Source organism: Anomaloglossus baeobatrachus, chromosome 1 (assembly GCF_048569485.1).
Source record: "Anomaloglossus baeobatrachus isolate aAnoBae1 chromosome 1, aAnoBae1.hap1, whole genome shotgun sequence".
In the NCBI taxonomy this organism is placed as follows: Eukaryota; Metazoa; Chordata; class Amphibia; order Anura; family Aromobatidae; genus Anomaloglossus; species Anomaloglossus baeobatrachus.
In genome coordinates, this window is record NC_134353.1 from 264,977,881 (window position 1) to 264,991,789 (window position 13,909).

The 13,909-nt window shown below is 50.4% G+C and overlaps 1 protein-coding gene across 1 annotated transcript in view; it reads right to left on the bottom strand.

Moving 5' to 3' along the window:
• ZGRF1 (zinc finger GRF-type containing 1) overlaps window positions 1-13,909 on the bottom strand; it is a 189,658-nt gene that overhangs the window by 145,471 nt on the left and 30,278 nt on the right. Inside the window, exon 5 of the mRNA XM_075349440.1 lies at window positions 7,744-8,847. Within this exon, the coding sequence (XP_075205555.1) occupies window positions 7,744-8,847 (1,104 nt within the window). The remainder of the gene's footprint in view (window positions 1-7,743; window positions 8,848-13,909) is intronic.

The window sequence follows — 13,909 nt, forward strand, 5'->3', positions numbered from 1 at the left end:
CATAGGTATGCACCTGATAATGTTTGGTGAAAGTGTGCAGACTCGACCAGGTAGCTGCCTGGCACACCTGTTGAGCCGTAGCCTGGTGTCGCAATGCCCAGGACGCACCCACGGCTCTGGTAGAATGGGCCTTCAGCCCTGATGGAACCTGAAGCCCTGCAGAACGGTAGGCTTCAAGAATTGGTTCTTTGATCCATCGAGCCAGGGTGGCCTTAGAAGCCTGCGACCCTTTGCGCTTACCAGCGACAAGGACAAAGAGTGCATCCGAACGGCGCAGGGGCGCTGTGCGGGAAATGTAGATTCTGAGTGCTCTCACCAGATCTAACAAATGTAAATCTTTCTCATACCGATGAACTGCATGAGGACAAAACGAAGGCAAAAAGATATCCTGATTAAGATGAAAAGAGGATACCACCTTCGGGAGAAACTCCTGAATGGGGCGCAGCACTACCTTGTCCTGGTGGAAGACCAGGAAGGGAGCCTTGGAAGACAACGCTGCTAGCTCAGACACTCTCCGAAGAGATGTGATCGCTACCAGAAAAGCCACTTTCTGTGAAAGTCTAGAAAGTGAAACCTCCTTCAGAGGCTCGAAGGGCGGCTTCTGGAGGGCAACTAGTACCCTGTTCAGATCCCATGGATCTAACGGCCGCTTGTACGGGGGAACTATATGGCAAACCCCCTGTAGGAACGTGCGCACCTTAGAAAGTCGTGCTAGACGCTTCTGAAAAAAGACGGATAGCGCCGAGACTTGCCCTTTAAGGGAGCCGAGCGACAAACCTTTTTCTAACCCAGATTGGAGGAAAGAAAGAAGGGTAGGTAATGCAAATGGCCAGGGAGACACTCTCTGAGCAGAGCACCAGGATAAGAATATCCTCCACGTTCTGTGGTAGATCTTAGCAGACGTGGGCTTCCTAGCCTGTCTCATGGTGGCAACGACCCCTTGGGATAAGCCTGAAGACGCTAGGATCCAGGACTCAATGGCCACGCAGTCAGGTTGAGGGCCGCAGAATTCCGATGGAAAAACGGCCCTTGGGACAGTAAGTCTGGTCGGTCTGGTAGTGCCCACGGTTGGCCGACCGTGAGATGCCACAGATCCGGATACCACGCCCTCCTCGGCCAGTCTGGAGCGACGAGTATGACGCGGCTGCAGTCGGATCTGATCTTGCGTAGCACTCTGGGCAAGAGTGCCAGAGGTGGAAACACATAAGGGAGCCGGAACTGCGACCAATCTTGCACTAGGGCGTCTGCTGCTAGAGCTCTTTGATCGCGAGACCGTGCCATGAATGTTGGGACCTTGTTGTTGTGCCGGGACGCCATTAGGTCGACGTCCGGCCTTCCCCATCGGCGACAGATTTCCTGAAACACGTCCGGGTGAAGGGACCATTCCCCTGCGTCCATGCCCTGGCGACTGAGGAAGTCTGCTTCCCAGTTTTCTACGCCGGGGATGTGAACTGCGGATATGGTGGAGGCCGTGGCTTCCACCCACATCATAATGCGCCGGACTTCCTGGAAGGCTTGCCGACTGCGAGTCCCTCCTTGGTGATTGATGTATGCCACCGCTGTGGAGTTGTCCGATTGAATTCGGATCTGCTTCCCTTCCAGCCACTGCTGGAAGGCTAGTAGGGCAAGAAACACTGCTCTGATTTCCAGAACATTGATCTGAAGGATGGACTCCTGCTGAGTCCACGTACCCTGAGCCCTGTGGTGGAGAAACACTGCTCCCCACCCTGACAGACTCGCGTCTGTCGTGACCACCGCCCAGGACGGTGGTAGGAAGGATCTTCCCTGTGATAATGAGGTGGACAGGAGCCACCACTGCAGAGAGTCCTTGGCCGTCTGGGAAAGGAAGACTTTCCTGTCCAGGGATGTCGACTTCCCGTCCCATTGGCGGAGAATGTCCCATTGAAGTGGACGCAGATGAAACTGCGCAAACGGAACCGCCTCTATTGCCGCCACCATCTTCCCGAGGAAGTGCATGAGGCGTCTTAAGGAGTGCGACTGACTTTGAAGGAGAGCCTGCACCCCTGTCTGTAGTGACCACTGCTTGCTCAGCGGAAGCTTCACTATCGCTGAGAGAGTATGAAACTCCATGCCAAGATACGTTAGTGATTGGGTCGGTGACAGATTTGACTTTGGGAAGTTGATGATCCACCCGAACGCCTGGAGAGTCTCCAGTGCAAAATTCAGGCTGAGTTGGCATGCCTCCTGAGAGGGTGCCTTGACTAGTAGATCGTCCAAGTAAGGGATCACAGAGTGTCCGTGAGAGTGCAAGACTGCTACCACTGCTGCCATGATCTTGGTGAACACCCGGGGGGCTGTCGCCAGACCAAATGGCAGAGCCACGAACTGAAGATGTTCGTCTCCTATCACGAAGCGCAGAAAGCGTTGGTGTTCCGTAGCAATCGGCACGTGGAGATAAGCATCTTTGATGTCTATTGATGCTAGGAAATCTCCTTGGGACATTGAGGCAATGACTGAGCGGAGGGATTCCATCCGGAACCGCCTGGCGTTCACATGCTTGTTGAGCAGTTTTAGGTCCAGAACAGGACGGAAGGAGCCGTCCTTTTTTGGAACCACAAAGAGATTGGAGTAAAATCCTCGCCCCCGTTATAGAGGGGGGACAGGGATCACGACTCCTTCTGCTCTTAGAGAGTCCACCGCCTGCAGCAGGGCATCTGCTCGGTTGGGGTGTGGGGAGGTTCTGAAGAACCGAAGTGGAGGCCGAGAACTGAACTCGATTCTGTACCCGCGAGACAAAATGTCTGTTACCCACCGGTCTTTGACCTGAGACAGCCAAATGTCGCAAAAGCGGGAGAGCCTGCCACCGACCGAGGATGCGGAGGGAGGAGGCCGAAAGTCATGAGGTAGCCGCCTTGGAAGCGGTTCCTCCATTTGCTTTCCTGGGGCGTGAGTGAGCCCGCCAGGAATCTGAGCTCCCTTGTCCTTTCTGAGTCCCTTTGGACGAGGAGAATTGGGGCTTGCCCGAGCCTCGAAAGGACCGAAACCTCGACTGCCACTTTTTCTGTTGAGGTTTACTTGCTCTGGGCTGTGGCAAGGAAGAGTCCTTACCCTTGGACTGTTTTATGATTTCAGCCAATGGCTCACCAAACAGTCTGTCTCTAGATAATGGCAAGCTGGTTAAGCATTTTTTGGAACCAGCATCTGCTTTCCAGTCCTTTAACCATAAGGCTCTGCGCAAAACCACAGAATTGGCGGCCGCCATAGAGGTACGGCTCGTAGATTCTAGGACAGCATTGATAGCATAAGTCGCAAACGCAGACATTTGCGAAGTTAGGGACGCCACCTGTGGCACTGCTGGATGTATGATAGCATCCACCTGTGCTAAACCAGCTGAAATAGCTTGGAGTGCCCACACGGCCGCGAATGCTGGAGCAAACGACGCGCCGATAGCTTCATAGACAGATTTCAACCAAAGGTCCATCTGTCTGTCGTTGGCATCTTTAAGTGAAGCGCCATCCTCTACTGCGACTATGGATCTAGCCGCAAGCTTGGAAATTGGGGGATCAACCTTTGGGCACTGGGTCCAGCGTTTGGCTACTTCAGAGGGAAAAGGATAACGGGTATCCTTAGAACGTTTAGAGAAACGCTTGTCTGGATGAGCGTCGTGTTTCTGGATTGATTCTCTGAAGTCAGAGTGGTCCAAAAAAGCACTTAATTTACGCTTGGGATACAGGAAATGGAACTTCTCCTGCTGTGCAGCTGCCTCCTCTGCAGAAGGGGCTGGGGGAGAAATATCCAACAGCCTATTAATTGCCGATATAAGGTCATTAACCATGGCGTCACCATCAGGGGCATCCAGATTGAGAGGGGCCTCAGGATTAGAATCCTGATCACCGTCCTCAGTCTCATCACAGAGAGATTCTTCTCGCTGAGACCCTGAGCAGTGTGATGACGTGGAGGGTCTTTCCCAGCGAGCTCGCTTAGGCTGCCTGGGACTGTCATCTGAGTCAGAGACTTCAGCTTGTGATGCTTGAGACCCCCTTGAAGTACGGATTAGTTCCAACTGAGGGGGACCAGAGAGCATAGCCACAGCAGTGTCCATGGTCTGAGGAACTGGCCTGGCCTGCAAGGTCTCCAGGATTTTTGTCATAGCCTCAGACATTTTATCAGCAAACACTGCAAAGTCTGTCCCCGTCACCGGGGCAGGGTTCACAGGCGTCTCTGCCTGGGCTACCACCACAATAGGCTCTGGCTGACGAAGTGCCACTGGGACTGAACATTGCACACAATGTGAATCATTGGAGCCTGCCGGTAGATCAGCCCCACATGCAGCACAAACCGTGCACACAGCCCGTGCCTTGGCAGCCTTGCGTTTTGCGGATGACATGTTGCTGCCTCCTCAGAGCAGTACAGGGTGTCCAGCCAAGAAGCGACCTACAGTGCAACTATATATATATATATATATATATGGTACCAAGACAAAAGTACACTATATATCTCTGAGGCACTAGTGGGGCCAGCACTACTGTGCAGCTTACCGCCCGCTTAGGAGCGGTGTGTGGTTGCCAGAAATCCCTCTAGTCTGGGTCTCCCAGAGCCTGCTGCCTCTCCCCAGCCAGATCGCATGTGTAATGGCTGCCGGCGTCCTTGTGGAGAGGGGGGGCGGGCCCTGGGCGTACACCGACGAAGAGCGGGAAGTCTGCTTCCCCTTGTGCCTAGTGAGAGGGCTGGAGCATGTAAATAAAGCTCCAGCCCTCGGCGCTGCCTATTGAGCAGCGTCTCTCCCCTACCCTGATTGACAGGGTGGGGGCGGGAACGAAGCGGCGCTAGGCCGCAGAAGCCGGGGGCTAAAGTTAGAAGCGCCGCCGCCGTAAAAGCGCGGTCGGCGCAAAGCCCCCGGCGCACCACAAGTCGCAGCTGCGCCGCCGCTCCAGGAGCGGTCGGCGCAGTAGTTCCCAATACACAACGTCACTCAGCAAAGCTGCAGTGACCTAACCCCCAGCGTACAGCGCCGCTGTCCCCGGCGCACTACAACGCTCAGCAAGCCCTGAGAGTGTCCGTGCCTGCCGGGGACACAGAGTACCTGAAAGTTGCAGGGCCTTGTCCCTGAACGGCACTCCCGCTCCACATCCAGCAGGTTCTATGGGTCTGTGGATGGAGCCCGGCCCCAGGGCTTGGGGGCCGGCAAGATCCCACTTCCACAGAGCCCTCCAGGGGATGTGGAAGGAAAACAGCATGTGGGCTCCAGCCTCCGTACCAGCAATAGGTACCTCAACCTTACAAGCACCAACCGCGGGTGAGAAGGGAGCATGCTGGGGGCCCCATATGGGCCCTCTTTTCTTCCATCCGATAGAGCCAGCAGCTACTGCTGACTACAAACAGTGGAGCTATGCGTGGATGTCTGACCTCCTTCGCACAAAGCAGAAAACTGGTGAGCCAGTGATCCCACTGGGGGTGTATAGCCAGAAGGGGAGGGGCCTTACACTTTTTAGTGTAATTGCTTTGTGTGGCCTCCGGAGGCAGTGCTATACACCCAATCGTCTGGGTCTCCCAATAGAGCGCCGAAGAAAGTATATTTTCAAGGATTGAAAGGATGGAAAGTTCTAGAATTGGAACTAAAAGTGGTTATAAAGCTTTAGATAGATGTTGACTGAATACTGGGTCATTCCATGTCAAGTGGACCAGTGGTCCCCACTCGACCTTCTCCGATTTTGCTGAAAATTTATAAGGATGTACATGTATGTTTGAAAAGAGGTTCTGTAAATTTTTAGGGCCAGATCTCAAATATATTGGGCACTGTTGACCTTTCACTGGAGGCCCCCCCAAGGCTGCGGCTTCAGCTAAGAGGATTTTGCAAACTTTGGCACATAGCCATTAGAGTTCTATACTGGCTATGATGCTGAAATTTGGCATACTAGCTCAACTTTTGCTGCTAAACGCGATAAAATTATTACCGGCTATGCTGTTCAGTGGCATTTTTCTTTTCTTAAACTGAGAGACTCCAAAAAAAACCCAATGATCCTTGTAGAGAAAAATGTTCTCTTTCTAATGATATCAGAATTAATATATTTTAGGGGTACCCTTTTTGAGAAATTTGACCTAAAAATAGGTCAAATTCGGGTTTTTTAAGTTTTTCATAATATGTGGGTGTGAATATTTCCACAAATACATATGCTTTGACCGTGATATTGCAGTAATGCAAAGTCATGTAGATGTTTGGTGTACAGGGCAAAGCACCAGTTACTATTGGTTTTTGGTCTTGAGTTATATATGGGCAAAGTTAGGCATACATTTTATGCGAGGCGTTTTACAAGCTACTTTGACACAAAATTGCGGCCAAAATATTGTTTTGTAATAGCTGGTAATAGTTTTGTGTTTAGCAGCAAAAGTTGAGCTAGTATGCCAAATTTCAGCATCATAGCCAGTATAGACCTCTAATGGCTATGTGCCAAAGTTTGCAAAATCCTCTTAGCTGAAGCCGCAGGCTTGGTGGACCCTCCAGTGAAAGGTCAACAGTGCCCAATGTATTTGAGATCTGGCCCTAAAAATTTACAGAACCTCTTTTCAAACATACATGTACATCCTTATAAATTTTCAACAAAAATCGGAGAAGGTCGAGTGGGGACGATTTTTAAAACTGGTCCACTTGACATGGAATGACCCTACTTGCATTGGTGACAGGTGACGGCTATTACACCTGACACTCCTCCCTATACACAACTACCATCCAAAAGCAGTTAAAGGGGACGATTAACATTGACCTACCATTTTTAAAGAAAAAAAATTATAGGAGACATATGAATACAAAAAAGAAGATCGGTCTTTTGGCCTCTAACAGTTGCCACTATCTCACCACATGAAAACTAAAAGTAATTTAATGTAATAGAGCTAGTCTTTCATTAAATGCAACAAAGACAAAGGCCCCGATTCATCAAAGTATTTACAAAAGACAACTGTAATACTTTGAAAAGCCACAATTTTTGTGTATTGCTTAGTTGCACTTAATTTTGCTACTTTTGAGAACTTAACACCTGTTTCAGGCAGGCTCGCCAAAATGGGCTGATCTGGGGAAGTCGGGACAGGATCAGGCTTGACTATGCCCACCTGTGAAATTCAATCAATAGTGGCAGCATTTTTAACACCAGAAGTGTTACTCCAGTCTACGACTAAAACATTTCCAGCGAGATGAACGCTACTGGTGAGATGAACTGAATTTCTTAAGTGGCGTGAGTATCTTTTTCCTGCCTACCCATCATTGAGACTAGCATTGGAAACACCATCCTTAATGAATTGAAGTCTTCTAATGAAAAGAATAAAACTGGAATAGTGATATTGCTTTACAAAGTAACTTCTATAAACTTGGCTTTACTTTGAGTAGTCCTGACCTTTCTCTTCTACCCTCTTCAGGTAAGGCTGTGCTTCGCTGTCTGTATTCTGGGCCGTCGACCCCACACTAAACAAGTTTAGACTCTCCAGAGCATTCCTAGGCTTGCTTAGAGATTTCAAGAGTGAAATGCTGCTTCCTGAAGGCCATACATCAGGTAAATTACAATCCTTATTAGACCCTTCAACTGAATGGTGCATGATCGTATTTGTCAATGTAGGAAACTTTTCCCCCCTAAGGTATCCAAACGAATCATCCAGATTTTTAGGTACTGCCTTCTGCTTGGGTATATCATCTGCCTGAGATATAATCTGGGTGGAAGGAATATGGCCTTCCTTAACTTTGACAGGAAATAGTTCCCTCTTTTCTGACTGCATAACATTCACTTCAACCATTACCTCAGCCTTGTTGCCAGCGTCACCGGTGTTAGCTTGGCTCTTCAGATGTGTTTGTATAGTGGATTCACTTTTGACTTTGTTATGTGACATTTCAGAGACCGTGGCGTTATCTTCATGAAGTGAATCATTTTCCACATAGTCCTTTAAAGATGCATGATCATCATGTGCTTCTTTATTTTTATTCTGAAGATTTTGTCTCTTGGTTAAATCTGCACTCTCTTTAGTTGAATCCGGTTGACTATCAGTGTCATCTAATTCCGTAAAATCAAAGCTGTCCATTAGATTAAATGTAATTTCTGAGGAAGCGCCATAGTTATTCTCGTCATCTGTGATGATTTTTTCAGCAGCCAATGCTTCTGGTGTAAATGACTGACTGTTTGATAGGTCAGGTTCAGAAGTGTGGGAATTAGATATCGGATTGTTTTCTACTATAACTGTATTTTTTTCTATCCCATTCACTTCATCTTGTGCATGGTTATCCTGATTTTTGCCCTGACTAAATGGCTCTACAAAGTCCTCGTGATCGATCTGGGCAGTACCAGAGTCTGCAGTGTTATCTAAGTAAACAGCCCATCGACTCTGGATTGGCTTCGTTCTTATGGGGGATAGCTCACTGGGGAGCATAAAATGATTTGTGCCTCCTGGGGAATTGTATGCAGATGTTCTTTGGAAGTCATTGTTGCATGTTGTAGATACTTCTGTAGGTAACTGAGCAGCAATTGATTCTTTCTGAATGGGTGAAGTGTTCAATAGGGCCAAAATTTGTGCTGTGCTTCTTGGGTTTTGTTTAACTCTTTCTTCTACTACTCTCTCAACAGATCCTGTGGTTGGCGTCCATTCTGGGGAAGCTGACAAATTATTGTGAATAACATTTCCTTGAATATTTGTATTTGTTGCAGTCACCAGTCCGTGCTTTGAAGAACACTTTACTTGCTTCTCTTTATCTTCCTCATGTCCATAAGAAGCAGTAAACAGGGGAGATGTAGCATACAACTGTGGAGAATATGAAGAACACCCAAGTGCCAACTGATGAGATGACGGAGCGGCAGAATCCTTCACTTCTAGAGATGGATTTTTTGTAATTTCACGAGGAACTTGAAAGCCCTGAAAGAGATATCCACAATTTGCATTAATTCATATCTGCATCATGACCTAAAATCTGGACATAATTTGTCCTGCTGTGTGTATGGGGGTTTATAAAATACCACTCATTAACACTCACTGTATTACAAACGTTTGTGAATAATGGGAACAATCCACAATCTAATATGGAGAAGAGGAGGATGGAAACTGCTGCAAATCAGAATAAGTCACTGGATGTAACTGTACTTCGGTATGTGAGGGGAACTGTAGAGCCAGTGGTGGTGGGGGGGGGGGGATTATTTGCCCCTGTACAGTGATAAATACAGTATATATGTACATATTGCCAATACTGTGAAATGAAGGGAATTTTGTTTACTTACCGTAAATTCCTTTTCTTCTAGCTCCTATTGGGAGACCCAGACAATTGGGTGTATAGCTACTGCCTCCGGAGGCCACACAAAGTATTACACTTTAAAAAGTGTAACCCCTCCCCTCTGCCTATACACCCTCCCATGCATCACGGGCCCATCAGTTTTGGTGCCAAAGCAGGAAGGAGGAACTTATAAATTGGTCTAAGGTAAATTCAATCCGAAGGATGTTCGGAGAACTGAAACCATGAACCAAAAGAACCCTTCAACATGAACAACATGTGTACACAAAAGAACAACAGCCCGAAGGGAACAGGGGCGGGTGCTGGGTCTCCCAATAGGAGCTAGAAGAAAAGGAATTTACGGTAAGTAAACAAAATTCCCTTCTTCTTTGTCGCTCCATTGGGAGACCCAGACAATTGGGATGTCCAAAAGCAGTCCCTGGGTGGGTAAAAGAATACCTCGATAAAAAGAGCCGAAGAAACGGCCCTCTCTTACAGGTGAGCAACCGCCTCCTGAAGGACTCGCCTACCTAGGCTGGCATCTGCCGCGGCATAGGCATGAACCTGATAGTGTTTCGTGAAAGTGTGCAGACTCGCCCAGGTAGTGCTGACACACCTGCTGAGCCGTAGCCTGGTGACGCAATGCCCAGGATGCACCTACGGCTCTGGTAGAATGGGCTTTCAGCTCTAAAGGAATCGGAAGCCCAGAAGAACGGTAGGTTTCAAGAATCAGTTCCTTGATCCACCGAGCCAAGGTTGACTTGGAAGCCTGCGACCCCTTACGCTGGCTAGCGACAAGGACAAGGAGCGCATCAGAACGGCGCAGGGGCGCAGTGTGCGAAATGTAGAGCCGGAGTGCTCTCACGAGATCTAAGAAGTGCAAATCCTTTTCACACTGGTGAACTGGATGAGCCAAAAGAAGGTAAGGAGATATCCTGATTGAGAAGAAAAGGGGGATACCACCTTAAGTAGGAATTCCGGGACCGGACGCAGGACCACCTCGTCCTGGTGTAACACCAGGAAGGGGGCTTTGCATGATAGCGCTGCTAGCTGCGACACTCTCCGAAGTGATGCGCCTGCCACTAGGAAGACCACCTTCTGCGAAAGGCGTGATAGAGATAACTCCGAGGACGCTAAGAGCTAGGCCACAATGGCCACCCAGTCAGGTTGAAGTCCGCAGAATTTAGATGGAAAATGGCCCTTGAGACAGCCAGTCTGGTCGGTCCGGGAGTGCCCACGGTCGACCCACCGTAAGGTGCCACAGATCCAGGTATCACGACCTCCTCGGCCAGTTTGGAGCAACGAGGATGGCGCGGCGGCAGTCGAACCCGATTTTGAGTAACACTCTGGGTAGCAGAGCCATAGGGGTAAATACATAAGGCAGTCGAAATTGCGACCAGTCCTGAACTGATGCGTCCGCCGCCAGCGCTCTGTGCTGGTGGTTGATGTACGCGACCGCCGTGGCGTCGTCCGACTGTTTCCGGATCTGCCTGCCGTCCAGCCACCGCTGGAACGCCTTTAGGGCTAGCTACACTGCCCTTAATTCCAGAACATTGATCCGAAGGGAGGACTCTGTCGGGGTCCAGGTTCCCTGAGCCCTGTGGTGGAGGAAGACCGCTGTCCACCCTGACACTCTCGTCCGCCCAGGATGGGAGCAGGAAGGATTTTTCTTTCGACAAGAAGTGGGAAGAAACCACCACTGAAGAGAGGTTTTGGCTGCCAGTGAAAGAGAGACGTTCCTGTCTAGGGACGTCGACCTCCTGTCCCATTTGCGGAGAATGTGCCATTGGAGTGGGCGTGGATGAATACTGCGCAAAGGGAACTGCCTCCATTGCTGCCACCATCTTCCCTAGGAAGCGCGTGGGGCGCCTCAAGGGGTGTGACTGGGCCCGAAGGAGAGAGTGCACCCCTGTCTGCAGCGAACGCTGTTTGTCCAGCGGAAGCTTCACTATCTCTGAGAGAGAAAGAAACTCCATCAAGAGGTAAGTCAGTGATTGGGTCGGTGTCAATTTCTACTTTGGGAAATTGATGATCCACCCGAACCTCTGGAGAGTCTCCAGAGCAATGGTCGGGCCGTGTTGACCTGCCACCCGGGAGGGTGCCTTGACTTAGGAGATCGTCTAAGTCAGGGATCACCGAGTGTCCCTGAGAGTGTAGGCCCGCCACCACTGATGCCATGACCTTGGTGAAGACCCGTGGGGCTGTCGCCAGGCCGAAAGGCAGAGCCACGCTGAAAGTGTTCGTCCCGGATGGCGAAACACAAGACGCGTTGATGCTCTGGTGCAATCGGAACATGGAGATAAGCATCCCTGATCTCGATTGATGCTAGGAAGTCTCCTTGGGAATCGAGACGATGACAGAGCGTAGAGATTTCATCGGAAACCGTCTGGTTCTCACGTGTCTGTTGAGCAGAATGAGGCCCAGAACTGAACGGAATGATCCGTCCTTTTTTGGTACCCAGAACAAGTTGGAGTAAAGACCGCGACCACGTTCTTGAAGCGGAACGGGGATCACAACTCCATCTGCCGTCAGAGTTCATCGGCTGAAAAAAAAATGCATCGGCTCGCTCGGGGGGCGGAGATGTTCTGAAGAAACGAGTCGGAGGACGAGAGCTGATCTCTATCCTGCAACCGTGAGACAGAATGTCTCTCACCCATCGGTTTTGGACATGTGCCCACCAGGCGTCGCAAAAGCGGGAGAGCCTGCCACCAACCGAGGACGCGGTCTTGGTGAGGCCGAAGTCATGAGGAAGCCGCCTTGGAGGCGGTTCCTCCGGCGGTCTTTCTAGGACGTGACTTAGACCGCCATGCAGAAGAGTTCCTCTGGCCCTCCTCTGGACGTGGAGGAACGGAACTTGGCTGAGGACCGAAAGGACCGAAACCTCGATTGTATTTTTCGTTGCTGAGGTCTGTTTGGTTTGGACTGGGGTAAGGACGAGTCCTTTCCCTTGGACTGTTTAATAATTTCATCCAATTGCTCGCCAAACAAACGGTCGCCAGAAAATGGCAAACCGGTTAAGAACTTCTTGGAAGCAGAGTCTGCCTTCCATTCACGTAGCCCCATGGCCCTGCGGACTGCCACCGAATTGGTGGATGCTACCGCTGTACGGCTCGCAGAGTACCGGAAACGGCGTTCATGGCGTAGGACGAAAAAACCTACGCCTGAGAAGTCAAGGACACAACCTGCGGGGCAGAGGTACGTGCGACCGCATTAATCTCAGCCAGAGAAGCTGAGATAGCTTGGAGTGCCCTCACGGCTGCGAAGGCCGGAGCAAAGATGTGTCTATGGCTTCATAGATGGATTTCATCATAAGCTTTATTTGCCTGTCAGTGGCATCCATGAGAGATGAACCATCTGCCACTAATACTACGGATCTAGCCGCCAGTCTGGAGACTGGATGATCCACCTTGTGACACTGAGCCCAACCCTTAACTACGTCAGGGGGGGAAAGGGTCATTAAGGCGCTTAGTAAAGCGCTTGTCCGGAAAGTTCTGTGCTTCTGGACAGCCTCTCTGGAGTTAGACTGATCGAAAAACGCACTCAGTGTACGTTTGGGAAACCCAAACTGGTGTTTCTCCTGCTGTGAAGCCGACTCCTCCATAGGAGAAGATGGGGGGGAAAGGTCTAGCACCTGGTTGATGGACGTTATAAGGTCATTTACTATGGCGTCCCCTTCAGGTGTATCAAGATTGAGCGCAACATCAGGATCAGAGCCCTGAGCTGCGACCTCCACTTCATCCTCCCGAGAGTCCTCATGCTGAGACCCCGAACCGCGTGATGAAGTTGGGGAAGGTTCCCAGCGGGCCCGCTTAGCCTGTCTGAGGCCGCGGTCCGTGTCGGAGTTCTCACCGTGGGATCTGGGTGTTACCCCAGGAGCCCCTTGTTGTACCGACCCAGAGGGGCCTGGGAGCGATGAACTCACAGCGCCCTGGCCCTGTGTTACCGGTCTGGACTGCAAAGCTTCCAGTATCTTAGCAGACCCTCTGTCCATAGACTGGGCCATGGAATGTGAGAGCGACTCAGAGAGTTGCTCAGACAAACGTGCAAACTCTGTCCCTGCCATCTGTGCAGTGGAAACCGGTGGTACCACCTGAGCCGAGGGTCCCACCAGTGCCGGAGGCTCCGGCTGAGTGAGTGCCCCAGGGGCCAAGCATTGTACACAATGAGGGTAGGTGGAACCTGCCGGTAATATAGCCGCACAAGAGGTACAGGTTGCAAAATAAGCCTGTGCCTTGGCACTCTTACTCTTTGCGGACGACATGCTGTTGTCTCCTCTTAGAGTAATCAGTGAGGGTATATAGCCAAAAGCCAATAATGCTGCCGAATAGTGAAATCATATACCATATAAAATTATATATATATATATATATATATATATATATATATATATATATATATATATATATATACCTCAGCACCCAAGGGGGGCCAGCACCTGATTGGGAAACTGGTGCCCCACAGTGTTCAGTGAGGGGGGGGGGAGGATACCAAAGTATGCTCCAGGCCTCACTGCCGACATCCAGTCGGCCGTCCCGTCGTTACCCCTGACTGGCAGGCCCGGGAACGGGAGTACATGGTACTAGGCCGCAAGAGCCAGGGACTAAAGTTAAAAACGCGGCCGGCAAACAGGCGCGGTCGGCGCGGTAGTCCCGGTCTCACAAACCACACAGCAACCGCTGCGGCATTTGTAATACAGTTGCTGCATGCCCCGTC